Genomic DNA, 16,522 nt, shown 5'->3' with positions numbered 1-16,522 from the left:
ATGCTGGGCCCTATACGGGCTTCAGCATTGAATATCTTTTTTTTATTTTGAGCTAATGCACAGCCAGTTAAGTCAATATTCAGCTTTAACCACATAAATCAAACTGCTTAAAGATAGGACTGCTATTTATGCGGCCAGATTTAAGTGGTTTATTTATGCTTTGAGGGTCTGAATATCGGCACTTAACCCCACTCTGCCCCTGGAACGCCCCCAAGTTAGCCATTTTTTAATTTAAAAGATAACTGGTTATGTGTTGCTAAAATTGACCAGATAGCCGCATACAAGTGATTTAACAGATCGGCGGACATTTTCGGCTGGTTAAATCATCTATATAAATAAAATCCCCCTCAGACATTCTGAATCCCCCTCAGACGTTCTGAAGCTCACCTCACTCCAACTGTGTGGCTCCTGACCTAGGCTATTTGGACTCCCGCACTCAGCCACGCCCATCTGCGCCCTAGGCCACGCCCCATCTGGACATAAAAACCACTCTCAACGTTCCATTGACCACTGACGTCAATGAAGCCAGTTCGTTTGTTCGAAGCTCTGTAGCACAGTCTGTGGGCCCCGCCCTCGCGTCAAACGTCATGACGTTGAGGGCGGAGCACATTCAAGGAGCCAATCAGTAGCCGAAAGCAGGAGAGAGGGCGGAACGACGAAGAGGAGGCGGGAGAGAGGGCGCAATGTGGAAGAGGAGGCGGCCCGGCAGCGCTTCTACACACTACGAGGAAAACCTGGCTAGCGCCCGTTTCATTTCTTTCCGAAACGGGCCTTTTTTACTAGTTTTGAATATTGGCTGGTCATTTTACAATTCTGCCCTATTGATATCATGAGCAATAATGTATTAAATATAAACTATTGTTGGTCAAATTCAGTATGAGATTAATTTTATGCAGTAGCGCCTAATTAACATGTGTTCTCACAGGCCTAATTTACACACCTACTTGCCTTTATAAAATACTAGGTGGAAAATAATGCACATACATGACAGAGATAGCACACACTCCAGGTCAAGGTGTTGTTGTTAGAGTATATTTTCTGCATGTAGCTGCTTAATTTAAGAACTTCTATAATCTATATTCATAACTACAGACTATGGGCATGCTCTGTCCAAACTCTGCCACTGTGTACACCACAGTGAAAGTTTGTGCCATGACATGTGTACTTTCACACTAGATGGTATGTTATGAGGTCTTTTATGCATGTCAGTGACTAAAACAATGGCATTCAAGCTCATGCTGAAGGTCTAAAATTAGGAAACTCCTTATAAAATTGCACCCTATTCTATATATATTCGATATGACATCTAAGTCCAGAATCTGAATTAGAAAGAAGGTCATTTTCAAAAAAGAAAAACATCTATCTTTTTTTTTTTTAATACTGTTTTGAACAAGGTTTTGTGATTTGGACGTTTTGTTTTTTGATCCATTAAAAAAAAACGTCCAAGTGCAAAATGTACAAAATCAAAGCATTGGGATGTAGGAGGAACCAGCATTTTTAGTACACTGATCCCCCTGACATCCCAGGAAAACAATAGGGTACCCTAGGGGGCACTGCAGTGGGCTTCATAAAATGCTCCAAGGTACACATCTCACCATTGCTCCCTTACCTTGATTGCTGAGCCCCCCAAAACCCCCTACCCCCAATTGTACACCACTACCATAACTCTTACAGGTGAAGGGGTCACCTATATGTGGGTACAATGGGTTTCTGGTGAGTTTTGGAGGGTTCATAGTTTCCACAGGTGTAACAGGTAGAGGGAGGTAGAAGCATGGGTCCACCTGTCTGCAGTGCACTGCACCCACCACAAGACTACTCCAGGGACCTGTATGCTGCTCCAATGGACCTGAGTATAACATCTGAGGGCATAGAGGGCTGGCAAGTAATGTTTTTAATCGCATTTTTGGGGGGGTGGGAGGGGGTTAGTGACCACTGGGGGAATAAGAGGAGGTCATCTCTGATTCCCTCCAGTGATCATCTGGTTATTTAGGGCACCTTTTTGTGCCTTATTTGTTATAAAAACAGGTATAGCTCAAAACATCTTAGTTTTAGTCCTGGACGGTTTTTGTTTTGTTCCATTATGGCTGAAAAGTGTCTAAGTCTTAGGAACACCCAAGGCTCGGCCTGAACACGCCCCTGGCACACCCCCCTGAGATTTGGACGCACTTCTGACGGACTTCATAGAAAAACGCCTAACAATAGGTTTTGAAAATCCTGATTTGGACGTTTTTGTGAGGAAAACATCCAAATGCTTTATGCCACTTTTGTAGATGTTTTTCTGTTTTGAAAATGAGCCCAATAGTGCACTTAGATTTAGACGCCAAAATCGGTGCAGATTCTATAACACCATATGTAACTTAATTGGCTTAACAAGCTAATAAGCACTGATAATAGCACTTAACAAGCAATAATGAGCACTAATTGGCACTGATTAGAATTTAGGCACACAACTCACTAACAGGCAGATGATCAAAAGCTCCGTGCTGTTCCAAACAGCGCTCTAAAATAGCGCTGGAACAGCGCGGGGCGCTGTTAGACCTATGATCAGAGATAATGCATGCAAATTTAAGCAGCGCAATTATCTCTGATTACGGGTTACAAGTGTGGGAGAATTGTGCCTGAGCATGCGCTTAGCACAATCCTCCCGCACTTGTTTGACAGGTCCGAGATGTCTTTCTCATAGAAACATACAATTTTGGATGTCCTTAACTGCACATTGCAGAAACGTCCAAACTTTGGATGTCCTCAACTGCCCCGTCACAGAACCGTCCAAATTTTGGACGTCCTCAACTGCCCTCGCTGGCAGGTTTGCTATAGGGGGGAATGGGGGCCTGCCAGCATGCCAGCGCCAGTTTTCTAGGTGCCGTATATAGAATCTCTTCCTATGTGACTAGCTTTGCAGGCCAGTAGGGATATGTGCAGGAAAAAATAAAATGTTATTTTTTTTTTTTAATTGTTCTTTATTTCCAGGCAGTATTTGGTTCACTTCACACACTTGTTTTAATAGCAAATATTTAATGCATGCTACAGGATTTTTATGTGAACTAATTGACTTAGGTACCCTTTTACTAAAGCATAGCATGCGCTAATAAACATTAATGTACGCTAAGTGCTATGTGGCCCATAGGTATAAAATAGGATTCACAGCTTTTAGCACACTGCTGTCCATTAGCACACTCTAAGCTTTAGTAAATGGGCCTGTTAATGCAGGTAAATTTGTAGTTTAGTGCTTGTTAAATCCATTTTGCATACTCTAGGGAGAAATTCTATATATGGCACCTTAAAAATCAGCAAAAAAACCCCCACATGGTTAGGTGATTATATAAAACTACACCTACAGTTAGGCGCAGGTTATAGAATACACTCACATGCTGTTTTTGCAACTAAAATTTAAGTGCACCCGTTTAGGCTTCCTAAAACCAGGCCTATATACCTGCGCCTAAGATAGGTGCAGATTGAATTCTATAATAGTGTACATGGGTTCCCTTTTAGCAAGCTGTGGGAAAGGGAAATGGGACTTGATATACTGCCTTTCTGAGGTTTTTGCAACTACATTCAAAGTGGTTTACATATATTCAGGTACTTATTTTGTACCAGGGGCAATGGAGGATTAAATGACTTACCCAGAGTCACAAGGAGCTGCAGTGGGAATTGAACTCAGTTCCCCAGGATCAAAGTTCACTGCACTAACCACTAGGCTACAAAGGTGTCTGGTGCTAAAATTGGCATGTGTTTTACACATGCGCCAAGGCCCCCTTTTACCACAGCTGTTAAAAGGGAAGTTTCGCCTTCCTGCAGGAAATGGCCATACGGTGGTGGTAACCGGGAAGCCCGTGGCACTGCCCGATTACTGCCGGGCACACTCCGGTACTAGAAAAATAAATACATTTTTGTAGCGCCGGAAATGATGGCAAAAATAACATTTAAAAATCCTATTTTAGGGCTGCATTAAAAATGGACTTACCCTGCAGTTGAGTCCTGCGTTAAAACACACCAAGCCCATTTCTTAATACATTTTAATAAATGGCCCTTACATTTTTTAAGGGGCCCAAGGAACTGAATGCCCACTTAATAAATATACATCCTTAGACACCATTGTATGCAACAGAAGGAATAAAGAACTAGGAAATAGAATATTATAAGAAGCACAACAGAAAGAATTACCTGACAAACTGCAAAGTTTACTCTGTCATATCTCTTGACTATCTGTGCCTAGCTGCTATGACAGTGGGACCTACAGTAGCAAAAGAGAGGGCCAAAGTACACACTATAGATTTTATTTAGTGTCAATTCAAGAACGCCGGTTTGCAAATAATATTTGCTGCATTTGCCTCAGTTCACTAGTCTTATGAGTTGCAAGATCACTATTTGGTAGATTCTTAAGAGTATAGATTTATCTCATTGACCTCTGATGCAGGCGTTCGACGCCGAAACACGGCCTGTGTCGGATTTTCCAATAAAGGACTCTTGACTATCCCATGCTTGACAGCCCTTGGTGCTATCACATTGGGAAGTGCAATTCTGCAAAACTGTAAACATCATCACATTTTAAGCCTTTTCTTCACCCTACAGATATGCACACAAAAAAGCACTGTCTACTTCTGATGCTCAAAATTCAGAAAATGCAAATCGACTAATCAAGAATTAACTATGCTGTGCACTATCAGGATTGTAATAGCTCATTTTTACCTCTCCGTTTTCCAGCGGGTGGATCTTGGAATAGTATGAAGTGCAAATGACTTCATCGTCCTTGGAATAGGATGGAGGGCCAGTTCGTGGGAAGATATTGTAGCGGGTCAGACATTCAGAGTCAGTGACAGCGTAGTATTGCCAGGGTTTGAAGTTGATGCCATCTAGTGAGCGCTCCAAAATCCAGTTGCCAGGCCGAGGGGAGTTTGCAGCTTTAATGATAACATATGCAATCTGGAACACCTGCAGCATTAAAAAGAAAAAGCACAAACCTCCACAGTAAGAATGCATGTTAATTTCTTTTGCACATTTTCTTGCAGAGTATAAAAAAAATATATATTTTTAAACAAATGTAGAGGGCATACAGATACTGCCAGTCAGACAGCTTGGCAATAATCTCTGTGCCCATACTAGATTCAGGTGTGTACATTTTTTACTTTGATCTTGCTGTTTCTGGAACCCAGGACTGATCCTGCTGCCTAGTAACATCAGTAGGAGGAGACACCCCCTGTGTAGGGAAACAGAGGGATTATAAAACCCTATTCCAGGGGAGTGGTCTTATCTTTGGATTCTGCTTCCTGGCCACTGCACTACCAGCAAGGGGAGCTAATGACTGACTATGTCTGCCAGTGCACAGGGGAGGGAACAGTGAAGGAAACAGGGACAGAACCTTTCAAGTTGCTGCATTGATTCTTAGGTGCGTTCTGGATGGGGACCAGACCACCACTCTGCCCCCAGAGAAGAAAATAAGGAAGAGAGCAGTGGAAACCAAGAGAAGCATCAGTATAGAACCCCAATACATATTTTTCTCAGGTAAGGGACTGACTACTAGGACTATGCTCAAAGAGCCAGAAGAACATAAGCATTGCCATACTGAGACAGACCAAATGTCCATCAAACCCAGTATCCTGTTTCCAGCAATGGCCAATCCAGATCACAAGTACCTGCCAAGATCTCGAAAGACTACCAGCTTCCTGTGACACCATCTACCTCAGATCAGCCCTCTATGGAAACTGGAGTCCAGAGAGAGAATGAGCTGTAAAGAATATGCTATGAGGAACCTTTCTCCAAAGCAGAAGATTCACCAGACTATTTATTTTGATTTATACTACTTCTATTGCTACTAATGTAGAATATGATTTTATATTACTTGTAAATAGCTTTATTAAAACAGCAGTGGTGTCATTTTAGCAGCTACTGGGGTTAATCCCAAGATATTCAATGCCGGGTCACATCTGGGCACAGACATTGAATATCCGGGTTTATATGGCCAGCTCTCTCTTATGTAGTTAAGTGTGATATTCAGCACTTAACTGCCTAAGCGACACCACATAAAGATAGGACTGAGTTTTATACGGTCCAATATGGCCACGTAACCTAAGCGGTTAAGATATAAGAATAGCCATACTGGGTCAGAACAATGGTCCATCAAGCCCAGTATCCTGTTTATAACCATGACCCATCCAGGTCACAAGTACCTGACAAAGATCCAGTCAGTAACACCATTCCAAGCTACCAATCCCAGGGTAAGCAGTGGTTTCACCCATGTCTTTCTCAATAGCAGACTGTGAACTTTTCCTCCAGAAACTTGTCCAAACCTTTTTTAAACCCAGATACATTAACCGCTGTTACCACATCCTCTGGCAGTAAGTTCCAGAGCTTAAGTATTCTTTGATAAAATATTTCCTCCTATTTGTTTTAAAGTATTTCCATGTAATTTCATTGAGTGTCCCCTGTACTTTTTTAAAGAGTGAAAAATCGATTCACCCCATCCACTCCACACCACTCAGGATTTTGTAGACCTCAGTCATATCCCTCCTCAGCCGTCTCTTTTCCAAGCCGAAGAGCCCTAACCTCTTTAGCTTTTCCTCATATGAGAGTTCCATCCCCTTTATTATTCTGGTCGGTCTCCTTTGAACCTTTTTTAATTCCACTATATCTTTTTTGAGATACGACAACCAGAATTGAATGCAATACTCAAGGTGAGGTCACACCAAGGAGCAATATGGAGGCATTATAATATTCTTGGTCCTATTTTGCATCCCTTTCCTAATAATTCCTAGCATCCTGTTTTTTTGACCGCTGCCACACACTGGGAACTTATGGACACTTAACCGCATAAGGGCTGACTGCTCCTGGACCACCCAAAAAATAGCCAGCTCTCATTTTAGCAGTCTGTGGGGATATTCAACGGCATGAACCAGTTAAATGTCACTGAATATCAATGAATAATTCCACACAAGTGATTTAACCAGCCAGGAGCCGTTTCTGGCCAGTTAAAGCTCTTTGAATATTAATCCTTCTATATTTTACCCTTTTTTTTTTGCCATCCAAGTTAAGTAAATCCTCAATGGAAGTAATTGAGCCAGCCGGGTTTTACTTCCATTGCTTTCAATGGAAAGCAATGGAAGTAAAACCCGGCTCGCTCAATCCGTCCTCCTTTTTCTGGAGCCATATGGTAACCTTAACCATCTGGCCTGGACTGATTTATTGGATGGAAAGAGTGTGTTGAGTGAGTGGACTGCTGTGCTTTTCAGCCATCCAGCTTTGCTGGCCCCGGCCCTGACCTCACAAACCAGTCTTTAAAAAAATCTTTAAGCAACCTGCCTGATGCTCACTAGGCAAATAAAGGTTAGACAACTGCCAGAGTTCAGCCTTTGGCTTTCATTTGCAGATACAATGTGATAAGAGTAAGGAGGAAAATTTTGACAGAGAAAATGTTTCTGAGACTGCTAACATTTTATGTGGATGAGAAATTCCCTCTGTAGCAGTGCTAATATTCAAAATGCAGTAAAAGGAAAATCAGATCCCACATTCAGTCTGACTCTCTGAGGAATGAAAGAAGTTTGGGTGTAGTTTTTTTGTGGCTAGAAATAAGGGGGTACAGTTGCACATACTCCTGCCCCAACGCTGTCAGGTTCAAAATTGCACACTTGCTGGGCAGGTTGACCCCTAGTGATAATAATGTAGCACCCCCAGTGGCTGTAAGATGTAATTACTATGAAAATGATTTTTCAAGTCATGGTTGGTTCCCTGTTTATCCAACCACTGAGGGGTGACACAGAAAAAGTGTTTAATGTGGTGAACAATTTTCCTGGACCCTTCACAGCTTCAATTAATATGCAAAGCACAAAGTTTCAGTAAATAACTTTATTGCACCAATCAATTCAATAAATGGTGAAAAGTGCTATAGTTGAAGTGCAATGAACTATAGAAATAGAATGCTTTCTAATAACAACTCAAGTTTTCTATTTACTTATCTAACAGAACCAAACAATTCTCTCTTCAAGACAATCTGACTCTTCAACACCACTTACTCAGAAACATGGATGTTAATCAGATAAGTGTCTATCTTCTAAACATTCAACCTTTTTAAGTTGTCAAATTTTAATTATTTTTTTCTCCTTTTTTAAAAGAATTGACCCTTTGTGTTTACCTTTATATCTTTCAGGTAATTAACTTCCAAGATCTTTAACCAATTTAGGTAAGTACATAATTATTCTTTCAATGCTATCAGAGTTCTAATCATATGTATAGTTTTTTTTTAGGTGTGCGGGTGATGTTATAGTCACTTAACTGCATCCATTTCTTCAAAGCTTGCTTGCGTGGGGGCCCTAAGTTAATCTTCTAGACTCAATCTTCTGGACTCAGTTCAGAGCGTGTCTTTATGGCTGGTTTCCTATCTTTAATAAAACTGAATAGGAAAAATACCCTATCTCCCTTGACTGTTTTACCAAATATTCCTTACTCTGGGTCAGGGAATTCACTGTGGCCAATTAACTGTAGATAAATAAAAAATAATTATTCCATGGCGGTCTCCTATTCTTTAACTGTATCCCTGTTCTAAAGGAACCAGGCCTCAGTCACACACACACACCCCCTGGCTCAGCTCTTGCTCACAAGCTTAACTGTCACAGCATTCCAGTACAGGCTCTCTGCTGTGAGTGAACTAAATTTATTCAATTTACAATGCAAGACTAAAGGCTTTAAGTAATCTAAGAGAACAGACTTTTTTAAAGTTGTAAATTCAGACCAGACCTAGAAGATCAAAGGCTTCCAGTAATAGAGTAACAAATGACTGTACTTTGCAGATGCTTTCACAGGTACTTACTTTTTAATATCAACTCACTACTGGCCCCTATTCACCCAAATTTCAGAATAATTTAGCCACTCTGTCTCTCTCAAGCATCACAGCTGATACAGTACACAAGTTCAAGAATGGGCTCAACACAACAAACTTTGGTTGAACCCAAGAAAAACCGAACTTCTATGGGTTCCTAACACAAATGGGCATATTGAGGGGCATAATCGAACAAACAGCGGTCCCGAATTGTATTATCGAAAAAGATGGCTGGCCATCTTTTGTTTCTATAATACGGTTGGGGCCGGCCAAATGTCAGAGATGGCCGGGTTTGAGATGGCCGGCATCGGTTTTCAGCAATAATGGAAACTGATGCCAGCCATCTCAAACCCGGCTAAATCCAAGGCATTTAGTCATGGGAGGGGCCAGCATTTGTAGTGTACTGGTCCCCCTGACATGCCAGGACACTAACCGGGCACCCTAGGGGGCATTGCAGTGGACTTCAAAAATTGCTCCCAAGTGCGTACCTCCCTTACCTTGGGTGCTGAGCCCCACAAATCCCCCCCAAAACCCACTCCCCACAACTGTATACCACTACCATAGCCCTTAGGGATGAAGGGGGGCACCTACATGTGGGTACATTGGGTTTTGGGGGGGATTTGGAGGGCTCCCATTTATCACCACAAGTGTAATAGGTAGGGGGGTGGGCCTGGGCCCACCTGCTTGAAGTGCACTGCACCCACTAAAAACTGCTCCAGGGACCTGTATACTGCTGTCATGGAGCTGGGTATGACATTTGAGGCTGGCATAGAGGCTGGCAAAAAAGGTTTTTTTTTTTTAATTTATTTTTTGGGTGGGAGGGGGTTGGTGACCACTGGGGGAGTAAGGGGAGGTGATCCCCCATTCCCTCCGGTGGTCATTTGGTCAGTTGTGGCAACCTTTTGAAGCTTGGTCCTGAAAAAAAAGGGACCAAGTGAAGCCGGCAAAATGCTCGTCAGGGCCGGCTTTCTTTTTTCCATTATCGGGTGAAGCTGGCCATCTCCTGACCATGCCCCTGTCCTGCCCCCGTCCCGCCTTCGCTGCCCCACCAACATACCTCCTTGAAGTTTGGCCGGCTCCGCGACGGAAAGCAGTTGGCGCTGGCAAAATCGGTTTTCGATTACACTGATTTGGCCGGGTTCAGGAGATCGCCAGCCATCTCCCGATTTGTGTCGGAAGATGGCCGACGATCTCCTTCGAAAATGAGCTGGATAGTCAACATCAAAATCTCTTTTGGGAAATATGACCTCCCCCTCAAATCACAAGTCTGGCGCCTTGAAATACAGTTAGATTCAATACTTACTCTGATCTCCCAAATCCAAGCAATCTTCAAACGTAGCTTTTATCACCTGCAACAACTACGCTGCCTGTCTCCTTACATTGAGAAGGCAAGCCTTGTCTCAATTGTGCATGCCATGATAACATCAAGATTGGATTACTGTCTGACTACAAAGGGTCTGCACCAGCTCCAATTGATTCAGAATGCTGCAGCAAGACAAATAGAAGGCTGCAAGTGATGTGACCACATCACACCATTTTTGCAAAAATTTCACTGGCTACCAGTACATACAGGGCCAAATTTAAAACTCTATGTTTGACCTTCAATGCCCTTAAAGAAAATGGCCTAGATTACTTGAACAGGATCTCCCTCTACACACCTCCAAGGTCACTTAGGTCATCCTAAGGAGTATCCCTAACCATACCCTCTCCAAAGGACAACACACGATATGACACCCACAAGCAAGCCTTCTCCAGGGTAGCCCCCAGACTCTGGAAAGTACTCCTCGAATGGTTCCACTTAACACAAGACTATCTCTACTTCAGGAAGCAGGTGAAAGCTTGGCTCTTCAGCCAGGCCTTTAATGGATGAAGCAACTAACACACACATATGGGGAGTGACACTGGCTGTACATACTATAGCAGGACATGCTTATCTACTTCTACCCTAAGATAACTTTCAAGCACCTTTTTGACCTCATTTGCAACTTTCTTTAAATTTGTATCTTATTTTCTTACTCCTGTTACTCTATCTTATCTATCTATATGTTCCATCTTTGCTTATATCCTGTGCTGTCTATTAAAATGTTTTATTATATATTGTGTTGACATTGTAAGTAGTATATTATGCCATACTATGTATTGTTGTTTGAATATTTTTACTGCTGTAATTGTCTATTGCTTACGTTTGACTTATTCTTGCTGTATACCACCTTGAGTGAATTCCTTCATAAAGGTGGTAAATAAATCCTAATAACTAACTAAATAAAATAAATAAATGTAAGCATACCTTTACTTGCTATACATTTTCCTAATGGGTTAGTACTTTGGGTATATTAGAAGTCACATTTACCACCTTACAAAGATTTTTTCATCTTTATTTTTAATATAACATATTGAGATGTTAGAATAACAGCAGTGAGTCCGCAAACTGACATGTATGCAGAGAACATCAATTTGAAGTGTAGTTAATGAGGATTATCTGGTATCATGTCTGCTGCAATGAGAATGTGCAAAGCTTTAAACAAGGCTGAAATACAGAGTTACGCTCAGAGAACCAACCGCATTGCAGACAAGAAGCATCAACACTCAATTACAACGTTATAAAAGTGCACAGCATAGCAACAACATATACAAAATGCAGAACAGCTGCATGCATAATTCATGGAAGTTCAGCTATGAAATACTCCAAAATGTTTTAAAACAGATTCTTACAAATCTACTTAAAAAAAAACTTTTATGGGTCAATATTCAGTTGGTGAGATGACTTTAATAAGTTAAGCAACAGAACTAGCACTCTTAATATGTTAATATGTATATAGTGCAGCCGGCTCCATCCATTTAGTTTAGTCCCCCAATTTGGTATATTTAAATGGATATCTTATCTGGATAGCATGTTAACATCGCCACTATCTGGGTCATTTTTAGGGCCACCTCCATCTCACCCCTAACCAGGCCTATAACCATATGGATAATATCTGGCCATTTTGTGATTTTTCTACAGATAATGAAATTACGTATTTGCTGGTCACTGGTAAATGCATAATTTGCTTTTAATATCAGGCAGGACAAAATACACATACAATAGTCAATGTTAGCAGAGGAAAAAAAATTATTGTACCCTATGCATTTTGCAGACAAAACCAAATCATGGTAAGAAATTCTAGCAGAAGGGGAACAAATGCCAGGCACATCAGCAATTCCTGACTATAAACTTAACACAGGTATTGAAGAGAATGCAATTATCCACTCCTTAGGGGGGCTGCCACTGAAAGAAGTGAAGATTCAGCTAGAACAGATTTAACAACTTAGAAAAGTGGTTAGTCAGTAAAGGTCAGAGAAAATATACCTTACTGACAGGTATTTAACTGCACATTTACCAGGAAAGCTCAGAAAAGAATAGATCCTCTATCCGAGAAGCAAAAACTGCTTTCTCATCCTCTGAACTATTTCCTCAAACATCCTCATTCTGCACTCCTAACCAACCTCTCTGTACTCAGGGGCTTTATTTTACAATCTTGCAAAACATTTGCAGTTACTTCCGGTTAATGTGCAAATTTAATGCATGGTAACTGCAAACCCTTTATATTAACTGTTGGACGTATTCGTAACAATTTACTATTCAGTTAATGCATAGAAATGTTCTTTACTCCATGTTAACTATATGGTGAATAACACAACACGTTTTTCTGTATCTATTCAGTTGGGGGCCGATACTCAGAATCTAATGCCAACGTTAGAGCCAATTAGTGCTGGCATTAAACTGCGCAGAATGCTCAGAGGGCTTTAGCGCAGGAAACAATGTGCATGCCAAAGTTGGCCACAAATTATATTTAAATGTAGTCAAATGAATGTTAATGAGATCATTTGCTATATCCTCCCAATTCTGAGAGAACAGCACACAAAGAAATCATGCTCTTACCGCTGGAAAAATAAAGCCAGCTCGGAACTGGCTTTGGGGTGTTTGAAAAATCCGCAGCCAAGCGGAGAACTCGAACTCCCCACGGGAAAACTCAAGTAAAAGTGAGAGTGGGATGTTTGACATCCCACTCTCACTTATATTTGGGGTGCTTGAAGACAGGATTTCTTTTGATTTTCCCTTGAAAACCTGACGGTTTTGACTTGTTTTGGAAGTGGAAGGAAGCCTGTGCAAGCCTGTAAGCACCGGTACTGAGAAAGAAATGCGTGCCACTCTGAGCAAACCCGAAACTGAAAGCATACATTAGCCAGTTGTCTTCTGTGCTTACATATAAGCCTTTCAAGTGAAAAATTTAAAAGTTTATATGGCGCCGATGTGTGCTTCACTTCCGGGTTTCCCTGAGCATGTGCACAAGGGCTGTGCTTACCGTAAAATCCTTGTTCACATGTGCAAGGCATGTTCCTCCCCCTTACTTTCAGTCTCACATCACACATATAATTTGAATGCCATAGCTTTGAGCACTGGAGGGCTATTTTTCTGCACTGTTCCTGGGGTATGTTTACTTTAGTGCTGAAGATTTGAGCACTGGGGCCTTGGTGTTAATGGTGCCATGCTATCTACTTTGCTAGCAGTTAACACATGGAACCTACCTCTATGTTAACTGTAAGGTGAATCCCCCAGCCCCCTTAACATCAGCACACTGATTCCCACATTAAGGTGATAATTCTATAAAGGTGCTAACATTTATATGCTGAATATGCAGGTAAGCAATTAGAATATTGGCATATATGTGCACATGTGAGGACACTATTCTGTAAATATGGGCATATTGAACATAGCACCTATTTGACAAGTGAACATACTGAAGGCTGGAATCTGGCATAGCATGGGTGGGACTCGCATGTATATAACTTATAGGATACTATAAGAACATAAACACCATACTGGGACAGACTGAAGGTCAATCAAGTCCGGCATCCTGATTCTAACAGTGACCTACCCAGGTCACAAGTACCTGGCAGAATGCCAAACAGTAAAACAGATTTTGTGCTGCTTTTCCTGGAAATAAGCAGTGGATTTTCCCAAATCCATCTTAATATTGGCTTATTGACCTTTCTTTTAGGAAATGTAGCCAAACCTTTTAACTAACTGCTTTTACCACATTCTCATGAATTCCAGAGTTTAATTACATGTTGAATGAAGAAATATTTTCTCCAGTTTCTTTTAAGTTTACTACTTAGTAGCTTCATTGCGTACCCCCTAGTCCTAGCAGTTATGAAAAAAGTAAACAAGTGATTCACATCTATCTGTTCCACTCTACTCAGTATTTTATACACCTCTATCATATCTTCCCTCAGCTGTCTCTTCTCCGAGCTGAAGAGCCCTAGCCGCTCTAGCCTTCCCTCATAGGAAAGTCACCCCATCTCCTTTATCATTTTTATTGCCCCTCTCTGTACTTTTTCTTATTCTGCTTTTCAGATGTAGTGACCAGAATTGCACACAGTATTCAAGGTACAGTCGCAAAATAATGCAGGGTTAGGGGAGTAGGTCACCAGTTGTTGGGGTGGGAAGTGAACCCCTGGCTCCCAGAGGGCTGCAAGAAAGACTCCTACAATTCATGGGCACCATATGTGCCACTAGGGGGATTTCGCCACTCCTGAATATTAACTCAATTGTTCTAACCACTAGACTATCTCATCTACTACATACTACAATTGAGTGAGATGTGTGTGGTAACCAGAAGCTGCTGTGGGACTTAAATCCAGGTCTGTAGCTTCTAAGGCTATTGTGCTAACCATACAAGTTACACATGTATCTCTGGCAGTTAGGCACGTGCATTTAAACCAGCTCTGTAGCTGACATAAGTGTGCATGCCTAACATAGAAACACAGAAAAATGTAGGCAGATAAATACCATATGGCCTATCCAGTCTGCCCATCAATGCCATCTACACTCCCTATCACTTATACATTCTATCTATTGTCCGAAGCTCTCTTGAGTTCAGATACTGTTTTCATCACCTCCACCGGAAGGCCATTCTACGAATTCACCACCCTTTCCATGAAGAAATATTTCATCAGGTTACTTCTGAGTCTACCCTCTTTCACCTTCATCCTATGACCCCCCCTCCTTCCAGAGCTTTCTTTCAATAGAAAGAGATTCACTTCATGTGCATTTATGCAGCATAAGTATTTAAATATCTCTAGCATATCTTCCCTTTCCCGCCTTTTTTCCAAATTATACATATTGAGATCTTTAAGTCTAACCCGATACTCACATACATACCCAGTTCAGGACAAATATATTCCACGTATTAGAAAAAAGGGAAAAAAGACTAAACGTCAGCCGGCGTGGCTAAACAGTAAGATAAAGGAAATCATTAGAGCCAAAAAACAATCCTTCAGAAAGTGGAGAAGAGAACCAACTGAAAGTAACAGGATAGATCATAAGGAATGCCAAGCCAAATGCAAAGCGGAGATAAGGAGGGCAAAAAAGGACTTTGAGAAGAAATTAGCGTTGGAAGCAAAAATTTTTTTAGATACATTAAAAGCAGGAAACCGGCCAAAGAGTCGGTTGGGCCGCTGGACGAAAATGGTGTTAAAGGGCGATCAAGGAGGACAAAGCCGTAGCGGAGAAATTAAATGAATTCTTTGCTTCGGTCTTCACCGAGGAGGATTTGGGGGGGACACCGGTGCCGGAAAGAATATTTGAAGCGGGGGAGTCGGAGAAACTAAACAAATTCTCTGTAACCTTGGAGGATGTAATGGGTCAGTTCAGCAAGCTGAAGAGTAGTAAATCACCGGGACCTGATGGTATTCATCCCAGAGTATTAATAGAACTAAAAAATGAACTTGCGGAGCTACTGTTAGAAATATGCAATCTGTCCCTAAAATCGAGTGTAGTACCGGAAGACTGGAGGGTAGCCAATGTTACTCCGATTTTTAAGAAGGGTTCCAGAGGAGATCCGGGAAATTATAGACCGGTGAGTCTGACGTCGGTGCCGGGCAAGATGGTGGAGGCTATTATTAAGAATAAAATTGCAGAGCATATACAAAAACATGGACTGATGAGACAAAGTCAGCACGGATTTAGTGAAGGGAAGTCCTGCCTCACCAAACTAATGCATTTTTTGAGGGGGTAAGCAAACATGTGGACAATGGGGAGCCGGTTGATATTGTATATCTGGATTTTCAGAAGGCGTTTGACAAAGTGCCGCACGAAAGACTCCTGAAGAAATTGCAGAGTCATGGAATCGGAGGTAGGGTATTATTATGGATTAAGAACTGGTTGAAAGATAGGAAGCAGAGAGTAGGATTGCGTGGCCAGTATTCTCAGTGGAGGAGGGTAGTTAGTGGGGTCCCACAGGGGTCTGTGCTGGGTCCGTTGCTTTTTAATGTATTTATAAATGACCTAGAGATGGGAATAACTAGTGAGGTAATTAAATTCGCCGATGACACAAAATTATTCAGGGTCGTCAAGTCGCAGGAGGAATGTGAACGATTACAGGAGGACCTTGCGAGACTGGGAGAATGGGCGTGCAAGTGGCAGATGAAGTTCAATGTTGACAAGTGCAAAGTGATGCATGTGGGTAAGAGGAACCCGAATTATAGCTACGTCGTGCAAGGTTCCGCGTTAGGAGTTACGGATCAAGAAAGGGATCTGGGTGTCGTCGTCGATGATACGCTGAAACCTTCTGCTCAGTGTGCTGCTGCGGCTAGGAAAGCGAATAGAATGTTGGGTGTTATTAGGAAGGGTATGGAGTCCAGGTGTGCGGATGTTATAATGCCGTTGTATCG

At 41.8% G+C, this 16,522-nt stretch overlaps 1 protein-coding gene across 1 annotated transcript in view; it reads right to left on the bottom strand.

Annotated features, from left to right (window-relative positions):
• LAMA2 (laminin subunit alpha 2) overlaps positions 1–16,522 on the bottom strand; it is a 1,107,608-nt gene that overhangs the window by 720,846 nt on the left and 370,240 nt on the right. The window contains exon 4 of the mRNA XM_030196530.1: positions 4,690–4,932. Coding sequence (XP_030052390.1) covers positions 4,690–4,932 — 243 coding nt within the window. The remainder of the gene's footprint in view (positions 1–4,689; positions 4,933–16,522) is intronic.

The sequence above is a fragment of the Microcaecilia unicolor genome, chromosome 3 (assembly GCF_901765095.1).
Source record: "Microcaecilia unicolor chromosome 3, aMicUni1.1, whole genome shotgun sequence".
NCBI lineage: Eukaryota > Metazoa > Chordata > Amphibia > Gymnophiona > Siphonopidae > Microcaecilia > Microcaecilia unicolor.
The sequence above is the reverse complement of the archived record's forward strand: the minus strand, read 5'-3'. Positions and strand labels throughout refer to the sequence as shown.